The sequence below is a fragment of the Anguilla rostrata genome, chromosome 17 (genome assembly GCF_018555375.3).
Source record: "Anguilla rostrata isolate EN2019 chromosome 17, ASM1855537v3, whole genome shotgun sequence".
Lineage (NCBI taxonomy): Eukaryota > Metazoa > Chordata > Actinopteri > Anguilliformes > Anguillidae > Anguilla > Anguilla rostrata.
Genome location: NC_057949.1, coordinates 3,835,986 through 3,858,490, shown reverse-complemented (window position 1 = coordinate 3,858,490; position 22,505 = coordinate 3,835,986). Strand labels below are relative to the sequence as shown.

Sequence of the window (22,505 nt, the reverse complement as noted above, 5' to 3'; positions counted from 1 at the left end):
TAATCATCCAAATAGAAACGAAAGTTAATTTCATCTTGTCGAGCTCCGCCGGCGGAGCTCTCGACCCCAGAGGGTTAAATGGATACAATGTAGAAGTTGTGTCCATTTAAACATCCCTCTGGATAAGAGCGTCTGCTAAGTGCCTGTAATGTAATGTAATGGTGAGCTCTGTTTCTGTGTTGGGTCCCTGTCATGGAGGTCGTCTCGCGGCCTAACGGTTTCCTCCGTCTGCCCCGCAGGAGAGGCTGAAGGCGAGCGAGCAAAGAGCCGAAATGGAGGACAAGGCGGCCAAAAGGGGCGGCGACGGTGGCTGCGGCAAGCAGGGCGTCTCCACTCGGCCCGGCCCCGCCCTGCACTCCCGAAAGCTGGCGGCCCGCTCCCCGACGCCCTCCCCGTCCCCCTCCTACAGCAAGGCCCTCACGCCCCTCCCCTCCCCCGTCTACAGCAAGGCCCTGACGCCCCTCCCCTCCCCCGTCGCCGCCGCCCTCAAGTCTGAGGGCGGGCCCAAAGCGGAGAAGTCCCTGCCCGGGCGCTCGTACTCCCACCCCTCCACCCCCGCCCCCCGGCCGCCCAGCCCCGCCTCCTCCCCGCCCCCGCTGCCTCCCCCTGTCCCGCCCAAGGAGGAGTGCGTGGAAGCGTGCGAGGGCAAAGAGCTGGAGCTTCAGAACCACGTCTCTGCACCCGCGCAGGCTCTGTACCCCGGTGAGGAACCGCTATTCCCCCCACCCCCCCCACCATGCAACCTTCTAAATGTTTATGACTAAAGGCTGCTCTGTGGAACAGGTGGAAGCAGATGTGCGGTGGAAGCTCGGGGAATAATCTGCGCTTGTTGATATTGAATTCGCCGCCGTTGCGCAGCCCCTCGATTTGTTCGAAAGGAGCAATTAGCCGTCGCGCGCTAATCTAAGTTTGAGGAGATCAACTAAACAATATCGCCGCGCGACGGCAGGTGGTCAGTCTTAATCGCTCCGGAGCGTTCGTTTTAATTCCTCGGTTTTTGCATTTAAATGGAAGGCGAGCAATGAGAGGACGACATTTAAAATGGCCGCCTCTAATCAAAGTTAATGGCTGTCTGTAATTACAGATTAATTCTCTGTTCGGTCTAAAAAAAAAGCTGCAATCTGCCGCCTTGTTTTTTTTTTTTAAACAAGCTAATGTTTTTAACCGACATGTCTAAAGTTGAGGCTAATGAACTGTATTAGCCTAAAGCAGTGGTTCTCAAGTTCGGTCCGTGGGGACCGCTGTGCGTGCTGGTTTTCGTTCCAACCGCAATTGCAATCCCAGAATTTTCAACAGGCTGTTATTTTTTCCTCAATTATGCTTTTCATGTTTTGAGGGACTGTTTACCCTCTTAAGGCACATTATGACAGAAATAGCTTATGCGTGCCATGAAGAATAAAAATCCTGTATTTGGATTGTGCTGTATTGCCAACAATTACAAGAGAGGTTAAAAAAAAATTGGAAACTGATCAAATTAAAGAGGCGAATCAACTGGCTCCTAATTGGTAAAAGTGTGGACACACGGACACAAAAAAACCCCATTTTGGTTGGTAATGAAGCATTCAGTGGCCAAGCAAATCATAATGAGCTGAACTTGCATTGTGTTAGCAAGTTTAAGGAAAAATTTATGAAAGAACCTGAGCAACTTCCACAACTTTAATTGAGCAAGATTGGTTGGAACTGGTGCCCCATAGCTGAACTTGAGAAACACTGGGTTGGAGTGTCTGCCAAGCTTAATCACGTGGTGCTGTGGGGGAACTCCCTTCACAAGGGATTTGCAGCTGGCTATCCAAAGAAATGTGAACCTCTGACTGAACGCCTGCGTCCCCTCGTGCCTTGTTTTTTCCCATCCCTGATGTTTGGGCATACACGGGATTGTGCATTCGCTGTGTAATCCGTGAGACTGTGGGAGCGCTGGAAAAGCCTTGCTGCGTCTGGCTGATTGATCTTTTACAAAGTCCCAGACGTGCTTAACCGCTCTGTCACACATTCACTGGGATGTGTAGCCTTCTGGAGCTCGCTGCTTTTTACCATAGTGCGCTCAACGCTTCTCCCCCCCCTCCCCTTCTTTGCTGTTTTTGCAGAAATTCCTCCCGGTTACCCGTACCAGCCGCTCCCCGCGCCGTTCGGCAGCCACTACCCGTACCTGCTCCAGCCGGCCGCCGCGGCGGACGCCGACGGCCTGGCGCCCGACGTGCCGTTGCCGGCGGAGACCCTGGAGCGCTCCGCCCCCCCGGCCGACGTCAAGCCCCGCCGCCTGCGCTCCCCGGCCGCGGCGGAGCCCCCGCCGCCGCCCCCGGCAACCCCGGCGCCGCCGCGCCGCGACGAGCGGGCCACGCCCGGCAACCCCGCGGTGAAGGAGGAGCCCGGGCTGGAGGAGGGCGGGGAGGAGCCCGAGCTCCGGGCGGCCCGCCGCGGCGAGACGGCCGCCGCGCCCGGCGCGTCTGAGGCGGAGGCGGGGCGACGCACCGTGGTCACGGCCCTGTCGGCGGAAGGGGGGGCGGAGCCCGACGAGGCGCTCGCGGGAGGGAGGGTGAAGCTGGAGGAGGCGACAATCATAAGCGGACCGGATCCCTACCGAGCTCCCACCGCGGGTCTCCTCGTCCCCGTGGCCGAGCCCCCGGTCCGCGAGGGGTCAGCCAGCCCCGCGAGCCCCGCCTACCGCCCCCCCGCCCATTACGGCGAGCCCCAAGCGTGGGACGGCCCACCCGGGTCGGTCGGCCCCGCCTCCCCCCGACTCGAGGAGATGGACCCGGGTCGATGCCCGGAGCGGCCCGCCGATGAGGTCACTGAGATCGCCCGCGAGACGCCGTCCCCCCCGCCTCCTGTCCTGCCCCCCCCACTCCGGCCGCGCCTGTCCGTCGAGGACGTCGCCCCCGACGACCCCATGGCCGGCATGATCGCCCTGGTGGCCGCCAGCGAGCTTCCGCAGGCCCGCCCCCTGCCCGCCCTCGTGGGGGCGGGGCCTCCCCTGGACCACGCCCCCCTGGAGCTTGCCGGGCTGGAGGGGATGACCCTGCTGGGGGAGATGGCCGAGCTGGAGCTGGAGAGGCAGTGCTTGGCCGTTCAGTGTAAGTGGAGCCTCGGCTTCAAAATGGCCGCCTGCATATGGGAGAAATTGGCCAAAATGTCCGGCTCTCCCAGAAATGGGTCGTGCGTCGCATTCATGCAGGGCAGATTTTAGGATCTCAAGCCAAAATGGCCTGTCCGCCATTTTGTTCTGGAAAGACCAGAGACCAGAAATAACAACTACCGTGCATGCGCTTATTTCTGCTTCAGAACACGCCCTTTTTGGTGCTTAACACAAGCTGTCGGCTGTAAATGATTTTTAGGAAAAACAAAAGCTTTAAAAACACTAAAATGGCAGTTGATTTTCAATCCCACAATTAAATGTGAAATCGGCAACAAGGGCAATTCGGCAGAAGTTCCCAACGCTGGGAGCATGGTTGTAAGGTTATACTTAAAAAAAATTTTTTTTTACGTACATCAGGCAATGAGAGGGTGCAGCAGTAAGCTTCACGTCCTGTTTGCTGGAAAACAGTTCCTGTTTTTGTAGATTTACATTGAGGCCCGTTTTAAGAGGCGTTTGGCCGTAATCACACAGTCCTCTCGATCAAAAAATAATGCAGGAGCGGCTGACATGCGCAGGCTAATCGGCAGGATAAATAGCACACGACGGAGGAGGAACGAGGTAAACGGTTCTCTGTGTAATGATTCGAGAGGCAGTCGTTGATGCAGGCGCTTAAGATCGTGTCTTGTTTCCCCATCGCTAACAAAGGTGAAATTCTTTCTTTGTCAGTAATGTGGGGGAAATAACACGTGTTAATTCATGCACCTTCCATACCAATGTCTTGTAGTTATGTCTTCAAATGAATAAATATGGTTTACATTTGCAATCTAGCGAATATCCTGGCAAACAAGTCGTTTTACAAACCGGGAAGGGCAATAAAATGTAAATGACTCCCATATCAACCTGACAACAGCTTGCTCTAATTCACTTAATGAGAGGGAAACCAGTTAAGGAAATTTACCCCCAGATGAGAGCGGAGAGCCTAATATGTGACTCACTCTCACTCTCTCTCTCTCTCTCTCTCTCCCTCTCTCCCTCTCTCTCTCTCTCTTCCCCCCCTCTATCAATCGATCGATCGATCTCTCTCTCTCTCTCTCTCTCTCTCTGTCTCTGTGTGCATGTGTGTGTATGCATGTGCGTGTGTGTGTGCCTGCGTGTGTGTGTGCGTGTGTGTGCCTGCGCGTGTGTGTGTTCGTACAGGCGTGGCGGCGTCCTGTGGGCTGGACGTCCTGCTGCAGGCGAGCAGGCAGGTGCTCCTGGAGGAGCTGCGCCGGCCGGCCCTCACCGTCCGCCTCCCCCGCGAGCTCGACCCCAACAGGAAGTACAGCTGGATGCAGAAGAAGGAGGAGCCTGTGAGTATCGCCCCGCCCCTTTCTCGGCCTGACACCCATTCACTCAGCCCATTCTGCAAGCTTAACGATCTGCTTATTTAGTGTGTGTTGTGTGTTTGTGTGTGTGTGCGCGCATGTGTGTGCACACTTGTGTAGAAGTCCTTTAAACTCTGACTTTAGCATAAGATTTTGCTAGCCTTTCTGTAGCGGCAGCTGAATTGATAATGTTGAGCGTGAAGCACATTGTATTTTAGTTGAATACAAGCCCAAGACTGTGACTAAGGGCGTGGACGGACAGTGCCAGGTGTGTCGGCTGCCTGGTGTGTGTAGTCTGAGCAGTGTGTTTCCATGGTGAGGACCCCTGTCTCAGCATGTCTCCTAATCCCCCCCCCCCCTTGCCCCCCAACCCCCCACAGCTCTTCTCCAAGTCAGCCCTGGAGGGGATGGACATCTTGGAGGTGGACTACCGTATGAGGTTGGCCGAGCTCCAGAGGCGGTACAAGGACAGACAGAGGGAGCTGATGAAGCTTCAGAGACGGAGAGAGCGCGAGTGAGTACCCCCCACCCCCCCACCCCCCACCCTCCCCAAAAAAAGAGACCGAGCTTCCCTTTCCCCATTCCGTTAGCGGTTTTCCACTGCTCGCCGCTGAAGCTCGTTGCTAGCGTCCGTCCCGTTCTCCGCCGCTCGGCGGCTGCTCGCGCCGCCGCTCCACTTCGATCGCCGTGACTCACCGCCGGGTCTCTGAGCCGCTGCCCTTGTTATTTTTGTGCACGGGACAAAAAACTCTCACCCTTCGCGTTTTTTTTCCGCAACGCATATTTTCCGCTTTTGCTCACCGGCTCGGCAAACAACCGGCCCCAGCTGTGCCCCAGCCCTCCTGCCAAATGGGGAGACTGAAGGCCGAGTCCAGACAAGCATGTGCCTAACACACACACGTGTGCACACACACGCACATGCACACCCACACACACACACCACAGCTCGAAGGCCGGCCCCCCCACAGTGGAGGCCACCCCCAACAAAAGAGGCACTTCGCTCTGTCCTCTCTGGTTTTCGCAACCTCATGTTTTTGTTTTGGTTTTAAATGGCTGTTGTTTCCGGTCGCCTCTCGCCTGCGTTCCGCGGTCCCGCGGTCTCCCTGAGGTTGCGGCTCCGCTGAGCTTTTGTGGTCCGTCTCCGCCTACGCAGGGAGAGGCGGCTGCTGGAGGAGAGCAGCCGGGCGTCGGCCCGCCGGGGCCCCGGGCGGCCCCCCAAGAGGAGGCACAGCCTCGCCGCCCCCTCCCCCCCCGCTGGCAAACCGCTGGACCCCAAGAGCGCCAGGTGAGCTCCGACGAGCACCCTTCACCCTTACAGTGGGTGCAGCAGTTAGAAACGCCTTTCATTACAAATCTACAAGGATATGCTTGAGTGTTTTTATATTCAAATGCATACACATACAAATATAGATATATAATACTACGCTGACCCAGGTCTAGTATTCTTGACATGCCAATTAAGTCTATTGAAGTTCAGTGTATTGACTTTACTGACTGTGGGTGGAGGGCTTAGGGCCTACAAGGGGTGTGTGTATATCCCTAAATGCAAGATATAAAAGCTGAAAAGCCTTTTTAGGTTGGTTAATTACTGTGATTAAGCACCTGGAAGATCTCCTTATTATGACGTTAATGAATCCTCCTTTCCTCGTCCCTGGCTGTTGAGGTCTGTGGGTTTTTATTTAATTTCTGTCTCGTTTTCATCATTGAATAGACGTTGCCCAATAATAGAGGGTGTAACGGTCTACTTGACAGCAGGCTACGGCAGAAATGAGGACCTTCGCCGTTGGACGTCCCAAGAAATCGCGTCCCCGGGTTTAATGCAATGCGTCGTTCCCCGTTTTCTCAGGTTCAGCAAGAGCCTAACCCTTTCCGAGGACTCAGAGACCGGAGAGGTACTGCGGAAGCGATTTCGGGGACCCGGCCGCGAGGAGGACGAGGAGGTGGACGCGGCCGCGAGGGCGAAGAGGAAGAGCAGGCAGTGGGCCGATCGGGAGCCGGCGTCAAGCTTCCCCCAGGAGGTGAGTCCTCGATCAGAGCGGCCAGCCCTGGTCCTGGAGCCGCCCGCGGGGTCTACTGCTTTTCGTTTTTAACCTTAAAGAATTGGCGGCCAACGCACGCCCAGGAAGCTTCACTGAAGTCGGCGTGTAATCGGCCGATTTGATTGGATCAAGCGCCGAGTTGAATGGTAATGGTAAATGGACTGCATTTATATAGCGCTTTTATCCAAAGCGCTTTACAATTGATGCCTCTCATTCGCCAGAGCAGTTAGGGGTTATGGGTTAGGTGTCTTGCTCAAGGACACTTCGACATGCCCAGGGCGGGGTTTGAACCGGCAGCCCTCCGACTGCCAGACAATCGGTCTTACCTCCTGAGCTATGTCGAGTTGTAATGAAAGCCAGCCGATCCTGTGGCTCTCTTGCGTAAGGATGGCCAGAGCCAAGCTTTTACATTACATTGCCTGCATTTTGGATTACATTGCAGGCATTTAGCAGACTCTCTTATCCAGAGCGACTTACAGAACTTTTCACATAGCATTTACATTGCATCCGCTTATGCAGCTGGATATATACTGAAGCAATGCCGGTTGAGTACCTTGCTCAAGGGTACAATGGCAATGTCCTACCAGGGAATCAAAGCTGTTCCTTACCCATTACGCTACACTGCCGCCCATACAGCTTTTTTGGGGGAGCTTCTCGAAAGTGACTTTCCCCTGACCTTTCCGCTGCGCTCGCTCTTCCCCGAGCAGATGCCGATGAAGAGCGGCAAGAAGAGGCGGCTGAGCGAGCAGGAGCAGCTGGCCTCCAAGCTGGACAGGGCCCTGTCGCTCACCAAGCTGGGTAAACTCCACCGGGCCCCCTTCCCTTTCGCGGGGGACCCCTGCGGGAGGGCCGCGCCCGGCCCCGGGGGGTGCGGCAAGCTCTCGGCGCTCCGGGAGACGGAGCTCAAGGCCGAGGCGGGGAAGCGGAGCCTCTCCGCGGGGCTCGGCCTCTTCCAGAAGTCGTCCAAGGGAGGTAAAAACAAAATGGCCGCCAAAACGAAGAACGTGGAGCCCTGCTTGAACGCGAAAGGCCAACAGAAAGCGCTGTACTCCCCTGCGAGGTCGGACGTCAGCAGCTACTCCAACAGTAAGCGCCTCATTCAAACACTCATATGTTTTTTAAGTCTTAAAGCATGTCGTTTATTCTTTGAGGGTAAGCTGCTAGGTTGATGGGCATGCAGTGTAGACGTTAACTGAAAACAATCATCTGAAATGCTTGTGCAGCTTTAAGCTTCAGCAGACCACCTAGACTAAATGTGTTTCCTGCATTTAAATTGCGAATGTGTTACTATGGCAACATGGTAAATTATATGGTAGACTTCCATGTACAAAGATGCATTGAGCACTCAAACTACCTGCTCTCGTTCCAAATGTTGATGAACGTGCTGCCTCAGTTCCTGGCCTACCTTATTTGTATGAAATTTAAATTTCCAATAAACGTATTCAAAAGTACGGACACCCAGTCATCATACTTCACCATCACACATCAGTACTTGACGTTTCAAACACATCGTGAAGCATTCTGATTGTACTTGAGTTTGTTTTGTGTATGATGGTCCCTTTATTGTAAGGCATCTTTGTATTGTCACGGGAGAAGCACGTTCCTCCTTACGGGGCGCGAGTGCTGTGGAGCAAAGGCTGCTGGGAAAACTGACCCGACCCCTCCGTTTTCACACAGACACAGACTCGGAAGAGGAGGAGGAGGAGGAGTTCATGGCAGGGTGGCCGCCCTATCCCGCTCTGAGCAGGACGGGAGCCCGCCCCCGAAGACCCGGCCTCTGCGGCAAGGTGTCCAATCAGAGCTGGCCGCCGTCCAAGAGGGGCGAGGCCTCCGGGAGTCTCCGCCCCCGACAGGCGCTCGGCAGGACGACGCGCGAGCGCTTTGGCCTGCTGCTGCGGGAGGCGGGGGCCAGCTCCTCGGAAGACTCTTTCGACCAAGGTTACTAGACCGAACTCCAGCCGCATGCCGCTCACGGCAAGATGGCGGCCGTAGTCCACGGCCGCCTCCTTTCCCGAAAGCGGCCATCTTTGATTCTGGCGGGCAAACTCTGCCGGAAGCTTCTCTTCTTTTGTATCATTTTCTACTGGACTCCTTTTGGAGTCCCCTTTTAATTATTCCTCTTTATTATTTTTTTTATTTTTATTTGCTTGGTCCGTAGAGGCGTCGGTAGACTTGCGAATGGGGAAGGTGATGTGTGGCTGCTTGCGAAACGTGCTTGTCTGACTGTACTGCATTTTGCAACCCTGGCTTTATTAAACATGGTGATTTCATTACTGCTTAAAAAAAGGAAACTGTGTGCTTTTTGTCTCTGTTGCTGTGTTTGCTGCCGGCTCGTTATGGGCGGCCTCACTTCGTTCTTCGGTGCTCCCGTTTTTCAGATATCCCTTACGCCGCCTCGTGACGTTTACGGTTCGAGGCTCCGAGCGGAAATTCGAAAAATTCCTGTGTCGGGCCGCGTTTTTTTTTTCCTCCGTGAGGCTGGCTCGCGGACGGACGGCTTAAAATGGCTCACGGGGTTTATGACCGTCACGTTTCAACGTGCTTAATCTCCAGTCCACTGTGAAAGTCATTCCACCCGACCGTTAATTATGTTGTCGATCTGACGAGAAAATGCTTCCAACAGACATGCGAATGAAATATAAATGAGAACCGCCAAAAACAAAATGGCGCATTGGACCATTTGAGACCTTGGCAGCTACCGATAATGACCTAGCAAATGTAAAAATGTGCACAGACATTGGAGACAATGTCCAGCTGGTTTAGTATCTGTTCTTGACTGGCAGATTATACACACACACATTCATATCCAGTTTTCAGTGAGTCAGAAGGTCACTCAGGCTGTTTTAGGAACATATATAGATGCCAAAATCTGTTTTATTGAATTTATTCCCTCGTGTGTTCAGGCCGTAACTTGTTTAAGGGATATTTGGAAAGTGGGAGTACTCCCTGTATGCCGAACTAAAACAATGAATAACCTAGCTGTTGTAGTCTGCTAGCTTTTTCCCTGCAGCTGCTTGGCAACCCCCTCCATCTCTGCCTCGCCCCCCTCCCCCTCCCTCCCCCTCCCTACCCATGATGCTTTCATGTCTGTCGGTCTGTGCATTGGCTTGTGTCCCGCTGCATTTAAAGAGGAGCAAAGTGATTGGCTGGGAGTAGGGCAGGCAGCGGTGCAGCACGAGGTCACTGTTCGTGTAAGTAGGACTGTCCCCCTTTCTCCTTTTCAGTGTCACCCTTCTGAGAATTTTTATAACATCTCTCACTAATTATCCGTCCGGTTCTTCATTTGGAAGTGAACTCCAAAACCAGACGAAGTTTGGTTTGACAGCGTTTAGAGTGTTTTTTTTTCCCCTCAATATTACTCTTAAAAATGTTACCCTTCCGAAATTGTGTCCGTCAGCCATGGTTATGCTTTTATTAAACCTGCGGAACCGTCGGTAAAGGATTGACCGTTTAATCCAAACGATCCAAAGTCTGTTTTCGGGTAGTGTTTTGTCGTAGCCGCGCGGGCCCAAGCGCTTGTAGTTTGCGGATATCCACGCTAGAGTAACGTCCTCTTTGATCTCGCTGCGCAATTATCGCTTTAATTAAAACGTGCGGGCGATTAAGCTATCCAGTTGTGCGCGCAACTGTCGCATTACGCACTCCTGTTGCGTTAATCTTGTTTAGTAAAGCGCCGTGTGTTAGGGTTTAAGATTACATCCCTGAGCTATTTTTATATATTTGCATTAAAGTGGTATGGCTTTATCGTGCAATGCACAAACTTTTGTTGTAGTTAGGCTTTAAGACTCTTCGTTTTATTCATGCTAACAGAGTAAATATAACTAAAGAAGGTATGGGGGGGGGGATGCTATTACACACATTTTTGGGGTACGGGGACCGAAGCGCTTTTAGCGACGCGCTCGCCTTCTCCTGCGCTCGACATTTCGGTCGACGTTCGGACGCACAATCAGTCAGTTAAGGAAAAAAAAAGCTTTAAAATGACATTACATCGGCAGAAGAATTTCACCTACAGGAGTAACAGCCGTACATATAGAAGGCTTTATTCGGCGCTCAGATCTACACGCGCACTTCGATGCAGAAGAAGGGATCGTCCAATCGCGTCGCGTCGAGAGGGGAGGGCTCCTGGGTTGGTGTTAGCGGTCAGGTGCGGGATTAATTGAGACATAACCATGGCTGAGCGGGCTGGGTTCCTTTCAAAGCCCCCCAGACAGTGCCGTAGCCGTGTGATGTCACCAGGCCCCGCCCCCCGGTTTCGCTGTAGTCTGTCCAGCCAGCACACGGCCTGCTATGTGTGCTCGAGGCTCGCTCCTAGCTCCGCCCCCGTCGTCCGCGTTTGATACGGGCGCGGTCTCGGAGTGTACTAACCCAGCGGCACGCACGCACCCGTCGCTTTTCAGCCCCCGCCCTCCCCAACTACCCCCACCCCGCTTTCCATGTGTGCTAACGAATGCCCTTCCTGCTTTCCAAAAAAAAAAAAAAAACTCACCGCCCTGCAATTTTCTGTGTCTCTCCAGCTGTCTGAATTGTTAACATGTCTCTAATCTGCTGATAAATGTGTGAGCGTGCGAGTTTGTCTGTGTGTGTGTGTGTGTGTGTGTGTGTGTGTGTGTGGTGTCTTGCTGTGAGGCTGCTTTCATTCCAAATGTTGATGAATTTACTGCCACAGTTCCAGCCTGGCTTACTTCTGTGAAACTGTTGCATGTTCAAATTTCCAACAAATGTATTCAGCAAATGTATTCAAGTACTGACACCTAGTCATCTTGCATCACAATTTTATGTGGTTGCAGTCAGCATGGATTTTTTGATTTGTACAACAGGCAGTGGCACAGGGGAGTAGTTTTCTCAACACCGTTTAATTTTTTACTGAGCAAACCACCTCTCTTAATCAAATGAATGCATTTTTATTTCCAATTGACAGAATACTTCATGGAGAAGGAGGATTACGAGGACGAGGATGATGAGGAGGAGGAGGATGAAGACGAGTACGACACAAACGACGGGCTGTGCTCCCCCTCCATGGAGGAGAGCGGGCTGGGCCTCCTCGCCCGATTCGCCGCCAGCGCCCTCCCCAGCCCCCTTATCCCCGCCCCCCTCTCTGTGGTCCAGCTGGAGGCCAAGCAGAAGGCCAGGAAGAAGGAGGAGAGGCAAAGCCTTCTGGGTAATTGTAGGCAAACAATTTGAATGATATGTCAATGTTCTGCAATGGGAAATGCGCAGCACTCCTAATTGGTACCCCAGACATGGCTCGTACGCAGTGGTTCCTAATCTCAGTTCTGGGGACCCCTTAGTTTTTTGGTTTTTGTTATGGTTAATCTTTTGCCCAGTTAAGGTTGTTGAACATGTAAGTTTTAAGTTCTTTCATATTTCTTTCCCCTTAAACTTGACAAAATGCAGGCATTTGATTTCTTTGAATACTTCATTATTTACCTAATGGTTAGACCAGCTTTCCACATTTTCACCAGTTTGGAGCCTATTGATTCACCTCAGTCTTTAATTTGATCAGTTAAAGAAATGTTTTTTCCTCTTTTGGTGATAATAGTTATTTGCAATATAGCACAATAACCAAAATGTGAATATTGAACTTTTATTCTTTATGGCATGCTTACCTCTTTCTGCCATAATGTGGCTTAACAGGGTAAATAATTCCTGAAAACAGGAAAAGTGTCTGATTAAGGAAAATGAACAGCTTGTTAAATTCTGGGATTGCAATAACCAGATAACACAGAGGTCTCTAGGACCAAGTTTGAGAAGGTGCCCCTAGGGTGCACACTGCTCCCAGTTTCTGTTTCAGAATGTACTAAAGGCGCAGAGTCAACAGTGGGACAGGAGTTCGCTGAGCGGAACATTCCGGAAGCTAATCGCAGGCTCGGCTTTACAGATGTGCTCCCGTTTTCTACGTCGACAGAGCTCTTGCGTTGTGGCAGCTGCGTGGCGCTTACATCTGTGCGGGGGGGTGGGGGGGGGGGTAACAATACTGTTACCAAAAATGTTCGTTCTTCAAAACGCCGAGCCATGCCCTCGGTTTCATTAATGACGAACTTCCATTTTATTATGCTGGGGATGGAAGCCCGAATTGAATCACTTCGCTATTGAGAACTCTCAGGATTGAATTAGGCCGTTTGGCATGCTAGCCGAGCGTCCGAGCGCGAGCGGGCAGTCTCGCTGGAGTCAGCAGAACGTGCAAAGTTCCAGTCAAACTGAAGTCACTGACACTGTGTACACTGCTTTGTACGCACCAATATGGCGCCTAGAGGAGAGCCAAAGAACCCCAGTGTCTCCAGATACATTAGAGAAATATGCTAAAAAATCAGGGCCGCTGCAGTTTTAAATCACGCAGGTCAGGTTGAGTGCGGCACTCAAGGGTATGATAGCAGTGCAGATCTCCACCCGGGATTTGAACCTGCAACCCCCCCGATTCTGTCCCAGGCACCGAGTTTGAGTACACCGACTCCGAGAACGACGTGAAGATCAGGAAGAAGCTCCCGTCGCTGCTGCACGGGAAGCGCGCCGCTCTGGAGCTCCCCCTGCTGGCCCCGGCGAGCACGAGCGCGCCGCGGGAGGACCCCGTTCCCGCCCCGGTCCCCGGCCCCGGCCCCGCCCCCGGACCGGGCCCCGGGAGGCCCAGGGCGGCCGAGCGCGGCAGGAAGCCCAAGAAGGCGCGCCCCCCCCGGGCGCTCAGCCTGGACACAGCGATGATGATGGAGGCCAGCGACGAGGACCACTGGGCCCGCCGGCGGAGCGAGCGCATCTTCCTCCACGACGCCGCCGCCGCCGCCGCCGCGTCCACGCCCGTCTCGCCCGTCACGCCCTCCGGCCCCGCCCCCAAACCCGCCCGCTGCCCGAAGAAGGAGGCGGCCAAAGCGAAGGAGGCGAAGGACGTGGTCAAGGTCGGATCCGTCACTGTTCTCTGTCTCCCCTCTCACACGCCCCCTCTCTCAGACACACACACACACACACACACACTCACACTCACACTAACTCACACATGCACACACACAAGCAGCCAGCTTTAAAATAGATAATAAATCATACCTTTTATGAGCGGGGTTCGATACACTGTTATTGTTTTAAATGAGATGATTCTCATGTGAGTTTTGCTGTCGAGGGCCTGTTCGTAGGCCAGCTCCTCTGCGCGTGGGGTGACCTCCCGCTGCTCTGCTTCTGAATGTTCCAGAAGAGGAAGGCTAAAGAGAGCCCGGTGACCGTGACCCCGCCCCCGCCGCCCTGCCCCGCCCCCGAGGGCCGCGCGGCCCCGCCCTGCCCGCCCCTCAGCCCCGTGCGCCGGGGCAAGGCCAAAGCCAAGCCCAGGGAGGCGAAGAAAGAGGTGAGGCGCTCGCACGCGTTCGCACTTCTGCCTTTCTTCCCACGCTCGCTCGCTCGCTTTCCCTCTCACGTGCACTCTCTCTCACACACTGTTGATCTGTCTCTCACCCACGCACACACCTACACTCAAGAACACACACACAGATACGAGCGCGCGCACACACACACACACTCAAGCGCACACACCCGCACACCCACACACAGACACACACACAAGCACCCACGCACACCCACAAAAAGACACACCTACGCACACTCAAGCTCACACACACACACACTAACACACATCCACCCACACACAGACACACACCTCACACACACACACACACACACACACACACACATCCACCCACACACAGACTCACACACTCAAGCGCACACACACACATCCACCCACACACAGACACAGACACACACCTACACACACTCAAGCTCACACACACACACACACAGACGCACACACGAGCACAGAAGCTCTCCTTTAAAACAGCTCATAATTCTAACCTATGAGCGGGGCAGCAAAACATGCATTCCGTACGGCGGTGCGGTCTGCGGAAGCAGAAAGATTAAAACGGAGGAGAAGAATAAGAACGGCTCGGGCTGGCCTCCTCCGCGGGCGAAAGCGGTGTGCTTAAATTACCCGTCTGCGCCCCACCCCCTCCCCCCGCAGCCTGCCTGCCGGCCGGCCGCTCTGTGACCCAAGCAGGGAGCTCGGACCGAGCCGTAATTAGCCTGGACGCTCGGAGGGAGCTCGGCCCAATCCGTCAGGGACCGTTGTCCGTCCGCACCCCCGACGGGCTGTTCTTCGTGAACGCGGTGTGAACGCCAAACGGCCTTCAGCCGGAACGCGGAGCCGTCCGCGAAGCGGTCGGTCGCTTCAGCCGGGCTCTGCGGTGGCACGTCGGGGGGGGGGGGTAATCGGACCTCGTAAGAATAGGGGGGTTAACTTTTCTGTCTGTAATCTTACTCTCAAAGTGTGCCTTTGGCCTCGCTGATTACGGGCCTGGCCATCGTACCGAGTGTTGTTCTTGACTTTATTTTTAGTTTTTTAAAAATAACCCTATAACATTTCAGATATTGGAGCTACACAGTATAGACCTGTATCTGCGGTGGTGGAGTGTATTTATTTTGTGTGTGTGTGTGTGTGTGTGTGTGTGTGTAGCAGGCCAGGGGCAAGGGCGGGGCTGTCAGCAAGCTCATGGAGAGCATGGCGGCTGACGAGGACTTCGAACCCAATCAGGACAGCAGCTTCTCTGAGGACGAGAACGTCCCACTCAGCGGGCCCCCGGACCGGCCCAGTACCCCCGGTGAGACCCCAACACCCCCCTCACCCAGCCCTCACTAAAACCCCCTACACCCGTCGGACCACGCGCTAAACTTGTTCTCCCTTTCCCTACATTTAAATTGACTGTAAGCTTAGGGTTGTAACTAGGTAGCTGTTTCTTAGTTAATGCACACGTGTCTTAACTTCTGCTTGCATTTTTTGCATAGACTGCTTTGTTGCTGTTCTTGTTTGTGTTAGTGTTAATCAGATTAACCTACAGGGTCCAAGTTAAACTATGCGGTTGTTCCCTGCACTTGGAACGGTACTTCTCTCTAGGGCGTTCGACACACTTGTTCCTGGTTGTGGTTATATACTTTGTTCTGCGTCGCTCTGGATAAGAGCGTCTGCCGAATGCCTGTAATGTAACGTGATGCAAAAGCAGAGAGAAGATAGCGCTATTTGCTTTGGCCCAGAACCGCACTCAGGTAATAGCCCTCGTTAGCAGCTGGCCTCCAGCACACCTGTTGCGCAGAGCGCCAGAACGCCGGTGCGCTGCTGTCTGTTCAGGAACGCCATAAAAGGAACGGGCGTCTCAGCGAGGCGAGCGACACAGCGCATAAATCACACACGTCCCCCCTCGCAATCGTTTGGTTTTATAACGTTAACGACATCGCACAGTAGCGTAAAGGAACTGGTCGAGTTTTCACTTGCCAGACAATAAAAATGAATGACCCGTTGGCATACGGTCTTTGAACATATGGGGGAGGGGGGCATCCAGTTTGCCTTTCTACATCTGTTGAGCCTGCTTTGGCAGCACCGTCAGGTCACGTGACCCCTCCCCCTCGCCCCCTTTTTTGTGCGGCAGGCCCGCGTAACTGCGTGATCCAGAAGGAGGAGCTGCAGGACGGGCTCCGGGTCCTCATCCCCATGGACGACAAGCTGCTGTACGCCGGGCACGTCAACACCGTCCACTCGCCCGACATGTAAGGCACCGCGCCTCCCTCCCTCCCTCCCTCCCTCCCCAGAATCGGCCCCCGGGCGGGGCGAGACCCATGTGCCCCACGCCGTGCTCGGCCGCGGCCAATGGCCTTTTCTGTTTGTTTTGGAAGAAATAGTTAGAGGTGCTAAAATAACAACAATGGTGTGTTCAGGGATTCCACCAATGACTTAATAAGTTGAATTGGCTGTGTACGGCAGCACTGGTTAACTCATAGATTGGAGCACAGTAAAACGCTTCACATTTTTGGGGGGGGGGAGAGTCTTGAACCGACAATCATTATCTTTTCAAAAAATGTTGGTCAAACAAATGATTGAGCTGATTTAATTAAGAGCAGAAGCTGGCATGGGATCCAGAAAAGGATTCTCCCCCTCCTTCCTCACCTCTGTTACAAGAATATGTAAGAAATATAAATGAATAAAATTTGCAGGGAAGTGAACAGTGGCAGGTCTGGGTACTCAGGAGACGAATCGCGAGTTTCCAATGACAACTGGCAGCCAGCGCTGCACCGTCCGTTCCTGGTTTCTGTGTGTAGTCTCGTTTGGGGGAGACATAGCCAGGCTGCGGGAATCATTTGGGTGGATCATCTGAACTGCGCGCGCTCGCGACTATCGCTAGCCGATGCTCCTGTCCCCTTCTAAAACGCAGGCTCCTCCCGTAGAGCTGAATGCTTTCTGTCGGGAAAAAAAGTGCAGAGTAGCTTCGTGCAACCTCTCGGCTTGGCTCGCGTGGGTTTCTGTTCTTACAAGCAATGTGCCGGAGCTTGCCTCGGCTTCTGTTTGAGGTTAAATGGAAGGATGATTCGGGATGGTTTTAACGTGCTTCGGCTTCTGTATCGCGAATCGTATTTCCGAAAGGCCTTGGAAGAAATTACCCCGAAGACGCGGTCGGTGAATTGTGCTGAACAGCCAGCATTCCGTTTTTTTAAAGAGCGATCCGCGCTCTCTTTAGCCAGATTTCGAGATTGGATTACACGCGCTGACGACTGAGGCGAGGTCGTTCATTCGCAGTTGCGGTTTGCTATTTTGAGACTGCGACTTTGAATCGCTGCGATGCAAATTAAACGGAGAGATGAGTGAAATGTGATTTTAATTGTGTGCATAATGAAAGCGCTTATTTGAAGGTCACTTCTACAGAGGCAAGAAACCGCTGAATTATTCATGAGGGTGGTTTAAATGGATAGATACCATTTCAGTTTTGGTGTATGTTTTCAGTTGGCCCGGTGTTTTTTTTGTGTGTGTTTGCAGTTAAGGACAATGTTATATTTTCAGAAATTTCTGATGACCTCTGATGACTTTACAATGGCTGGTTATATGGTATAGGCTATTTCATACATGTATGCCTGTCACATATTAGCTACTAATGCAGAAACAAGATCTCACCCATTCTATAAAAGTTAACCTTAGCAACGTTGTGCAAGCTAGCTGCTAGCTAGTTCACAAACTCAGATTTAAAGATACCTAGTAAATGTTTAGTGTGACATTATTGACCAATGAATAAGCCTTAGAATTAACATTCAAAACATACAGTGTTTTGGTTTTCCATTTCTGGCTACTTTTACCATGTTTGAGTGATAATGGATTTAAATCTGAAACCTGTTACATCAGAAACTTCTGGAAATACAGTAGGGACTATAAGTCTGAGGACACTACCAGGTCCTGGTTGTTTTCATTATTTATCAAGGAATAATGAATTCATGATACTCCAGTTGCACTTCTTATTCAATAATGCATTATTGAGAACAAGGGGAGTTTATTAGAATAGCATTCCCGCCACAGTCACCAGACCTGAACCCAATGGAACATCTGCAGGAGCAGCTGAAGGCCAAACATCAAATAACAGCAGCAGCTCATCTATGGGAAGTGCTAGGGTGAAATAGGAGATGAGCTGTTGCATAAGCTGGTGGAATCAATGCCAAGCACAGTGAAGGCAGCAATCGAGGTGAAAGCAGGCACGCCAAGTACAAACCATTTTTTTTTGTTGCCATTTTTCTCCCATTTTCTCTCCAGTTTAGTCTTTATACCCATTCCCTGTGTGTATCACGGTCCTGGTCGATGCGCTATCCTCTGTCGATCTGGGGAGGGTGTAGACTACCACATGCCTCCTCCGATACATGTGGAGTCACCAGCCGCTTCTTTTCACCTGACAGCGAGGAGTTTCACTGGGAGAGCGCAACGCGTGCAGAGGTTCACGCTATCTCCTCCAGATCCCCCCCCTGCTGGACAGTACCAGTACCAGTACCCGACCAACCAGTAGGAGTCGCTAATGCAACGATTAGGACTCATACCCTCACTGGCTTCCCAGCCGCGAACACTGGCAATTGTGTTCGTAGGAAAGTTTGACCGAGCCGGAAGTACCGCTGCCGGGGATTGAACCCGGGTCTCTGCGGTGGTAGGCGAGTGGTACAAACCATTCTTGACTTTAAGTAAATAGCTACATGCTTTTGAAAAAAAACGTATATTAAACAAGACCAGGTCAAAACCTAGTATATGGCTGAACCTCTCCAGCCAACCAATGGTGTAACTTCATCACTCACTCAGTCACAGACATTTGCGTTTGTAGGGCTGGCCTCGCTGTTGCGGTCCAGCCAAAAATAATGTATTCTCGAACAAGAAGTATAAATGGAGTATCATGATTGTATTAGCCCTTGATAAATAATGTAAAAAAATCCATTCTTGGTAGTGTCCTCTGTCTTTTGAACATAAAATATTCAGATTGTTCAACAACAGATTGTTGTTGAAGCTCCGAGGTAGCGTGGCACAGACCTGGTACACCTGAGTGAGAATGAAGCTAATCAGAGCTAGCTAATGAGCTACCTGCTAGCGTATTAAATGTCTTCTACTTAACGGGTTATGAAATGTGGAGACACTATTGGAAATAAGATTACTAGTTGGCTGACACAGGTGGAATACAAAGCTATGTGGTGTGTACTCCATGCATATGCATATTTGATTGAAGTGTAGTGACAATTTCAACTGCCAATTTCCTTTTCTTCAGTTGGAAGGCTGCTCCTGGCCCTGATAGCCTGTTTCAGTGCGGTTTCCCTTGTGCCTGTGGGGGTGCGGAAATGCCTATGCTTGGGAAATTAAACTCCCTGGTTTTAACCATAGTGCCTGTTTAATTTTATTACATGAATGTGCACTTCTCTAATGCAGGAAACATCATAATGCCAGTCTGAGTGGCTTTTTTAAAGTCGGTTGTCTAGACCTACAGAATATTAGCACGACAAAATTAACTAGTGTTTCATACCATAATACAACTATTATTATAATGCATAATGTAATGAATAATGTGTGTTCTCTTTTCATGCTGCACTGTGTTTGAGTGAGAGAACCATGTGCATATGTGTTTGTGTGCTTGTCTGCATGTGGGCGTGCAATAAGCATTGCCCCCCAAACACGCAGACAAACACAATCTGCCCATCTATTGGAGAAGATTAATACATCTGTAACCATGGAAAAATGAGTAATTGATCTGTTTTTTTGTGTTTTTCCTCCCGTTTGGAGTCAGAGTCAGTAATATACTGGCTTTAAAAGTGATCAATAGAGAACTGAAGCTCGCACCTCCGGGGAAAGAGAACGCGTTGGTTCCTCTCTTCTCTCGCGTCTCCTCTTTCGTTCGCCGGTCGTTTGTGCGCGCGGCGTACGTGCCCCGCGTGCTAACAAAGCTCTCCCATTAGTTGTGAGTAATGGGGAAATAATTTGAGGCTTTTCGCCCTTCAGTGAGTTTCCAGTTTTTATTAATGCTCTATTAGTTTAATTTGGTTTCAGAGATGTGACCGTAATCAACAATTCAGCCGAGACCACTTTGGGCTTAATTTCAATATGCCTTTGGTACATTATGGTACAGTGGCTAAATCTCTGAGCTCTGGATAGGTGGGTCTGAATCCTGCAGGAATTAAGTTGTTCCCGTGAATGTTGTCCTGTTTAGATTTGTTCCAGTACATGTCCCGGATAGCTCTCTTTACTTGGAAAATAATGTAATACAGTACTGCTGTTACACAAAGCACTGGGAGCTAAAGCAGTCAGAAATGCATACGCATGCACACGTAACCATAAATGAAATTTCATAGCTTTTCTATCTGAAGAAGGAAAATCTTTCTTGTATGGACAGATCCTTTCCATGTTTTGGCTAATAGAAAGTGCCCGTCGAAGTCAGATTGGTCTGTAAGTCCAGGGTTTTACGTTAAACTGCAGCGTTACGATTATGCTGATCCCGCTTTTGTGCCTGCTATTTCATCGTCTTTATTACCGCCCATGAACGTTTTGAGAATTTCTCTCTTCGGAAGCGTTTCTTTATTTTTTTTTCTCTCCTTTTCTCTGAACCGAAGAGACCTTTAATTAGTTTTATTGGCTCCTACAAGCAGCTGACGTTCACCCAAACCTTTCGTTCTGCAGCAAACAGCTTGAGTACGTTACAGTACCTTAAAACAATTTGCGGGGGTGTTTTTGTAACACATTTTTGTTTCACATTTACGTTTCTCCAAATTTTGAGCGCCGGTTGTATTGCCGGGCTCGTAGCTTACTCGTGCGGGTCCTGTCCTACCAAAGGAGAGGCTCTCTTGCAGTTGAGCGGCTAATTCTTTGTTGACCGCTACCCTCTCGGACAGGGACAGGGCAGGCGTGCGTCCAGTCAGGGTTTTGTGCCGCTTCTTCGGTGCCCTGGGAATCGGTGTTTTATCTGGGCCCACCGGCGAAGAGGCCGCGGTTTCTTTTCTTTTCTTTTTTTCATTCGGGGAAGCATTTACTTTTAATGTTTCTCTTCTCAATCAATCTTGAAGATAATTTGCCGAGGGCACAAAAATCATTGGCCACCGAACAGCAGTTGTCATTCTGTTTTTTTTTTTTTTTGTGTTGTTTTTTTACTTTGTTCCTTTGCCCTGCTCTCATGCGAAATGGAACGATTCTGATTACATCAGCCACATCTGTTTGCCTGAAAGTAATCAGCGCGATGTGTGCGTAAGGGAGCTTGCTCTGTTCAGTCTCAGCTGTTCGGGGCCCGAAGAAATCCAAGCTGCTCTCCCAGGCCGTTACCAAATTTGAGAGACTGCAAACGGAGGGGTGGTAACAAAAACGCGGGTCTGACGTCACAAGACTTAAAAACCTTCAGAGGGCTTGTATGTGCTTAGTTTGTCTTCCCAGTAAATATACAGTAGGCGTACTTATAAAGGTCGCTGCTAATCCCATGCGTAACTAAACCTCTTAGGTCTTCCAGTTATCTTGCCGAAGAGGGTAGATCAAATCTGAAGCTTTTCGAGACCGTAGAGACGTGTCTTGATTCGAAAAGCATAACTGAATACAAAAAAATACCTCTTTAATCTGCAGTAGTGTTTTCAAAATTCAAAAATTCAAAACAAGTTTATATAGCACATTTCATATCCAGTGACAGTTCAATGTGCTTTACAAAGAACATAAAAATGGATGAAATTTTATTAAAAAAGGAAAAGTGAGAAGACACAATGAGAATAAAACTAAGATAAAAAGAGAAATCAATATAAAAAAATATTGGTATATACCATCTTATAGAATCAATATGTAATAAATATGTGGTATATGATAAATAAAAATATAAAAAATAAGTTAAGACAAGTTGCTATGTGACTTGGTAAAAAGCAACAGATAAAGAATGCAGTGATTTTGTAGACGGACCCCTCTTGCATAAAAGATATTCAGCCCCTCTTCAGCTTTGGATGAATGTTTGTTGTAAAAAATAAAGTAAAACATCTTTACCTCCATTCTTTTGCACGAGTAACTGGAATTCTTTCCGTGCTTTCTTTTTCCATATGTCTATAAGTATAACCATTTGCCCTTCAAAAGGGAATTTGACTTGGTAGGATATCGCAGTAGCAACAGAATTGTGTTTGCTCTCGAGTACACATTGCAAACAAACACCATTCAGGAAAAAAAACAATAAACATTCTGCCCAGCCTCAGACTTTACACACGTACTGCTCCGCTGACCACAGTGCCATGCCCCCCCCACCACCCTTATTTGCGTAGTTTGAGAAGTCGGCCATGGACACAGTCCTGGCCCTGCAGATGTCATAAATCAGGGTGGAGGTGTAGAAAGAGCTCTTAATTGGCAAGACAGACGTCTGCAGTTTGGTCGCCGCTTTCAGTAAGCCATGTGATCGGTTACGGTGGATTGGGACGCCTCGTGCTGGAATTCCCCAGTGGCTTATGGTGGCCCTTCCTCGCCGTTACTGAAGCGCGCGAGGACCACAGTCTACCGCGCGGCGTTATTTGTTGTCTGTAAAGCGTATTGTGACAACTGTTGTAAAATACGCTATATAAATAAAATTTGATTTGATTTGATTTATTTTCGGTTAATTTCCAGTCGTGTCCTCACACTGTGGAAGTTCTTTTCCGATGAAGTCGAATACATCGTTTCCGTCTCCACTGCCATTAAACTACAGCTTCCCAGTTTCCGCTCGTGTACGAGTTTTT

The 22,505-nt window shown here is 50.9% G+C and overlaps 1 protein-coding gene across 10 annotated transcripts in view; it reads left to right on the top strand.

The window, feature by feature from the left end:
- The window catches only part of LOC135243503 (trinucleotide repeat-containing gene 18 protein-like), an 86,365-nt gene that overhangs the window by 49,887 nt on the left and 13,973 nt on the right, over positions 1-22,505 (top strand). For 7 of the 10 annotated variants that reach the window (XM_064315381.1, XM_064315380.1, XM_064315384.1 and 4 more), the window contains 13 exons: positions 240-702; positions 2,085-3,071; positions 4,271-4,422; positions 4,818-4,951; positions 5,591-5,722; positions 6,284-6,455; positions 7,184-7,562; positions 8,154-8,414; positions 11,395-11,634; positions 12,903-13,363; positions 13,651-13,800; positions 14,962-15,106; positions 15,929-16,046. In XM_064315381.1, coding sequence (XP_064171451.1) covers positions 240-702; positions 2,085-3,071; positions 4,271-4,422; positions 4,818-4,951; positions 5,591-5,722; positions 6,284-6,455; positions 7,184-7,562; positions 8,154-8,414; positions 11,395-11,634; positions 12,903-13,363; positions 13,651-13,800; positions 14,962-15,106; positions 15,929-16,046 — 3,794 coding nt within the window. The remainder of the gene's footprint in view (positions 1-239; positions 703-2,084; positions 3,072-4,270; positions 4,423-4,817; positions 4,952-5,590; positions 5,723-6,283; positions 6,456-7,183; positions 7,563-8,153; positions 8,415-11,394; positions 11,635-12,902; positions 13,364-13,650; positions 13,801-14,961; positions 15,107-15,928; positions 16,047-22,505) is intronic. The other 3 variants (XM_064315388.1, XM_064315386.1, XM_064315387.1) reach the window with 3 other exon arrangements.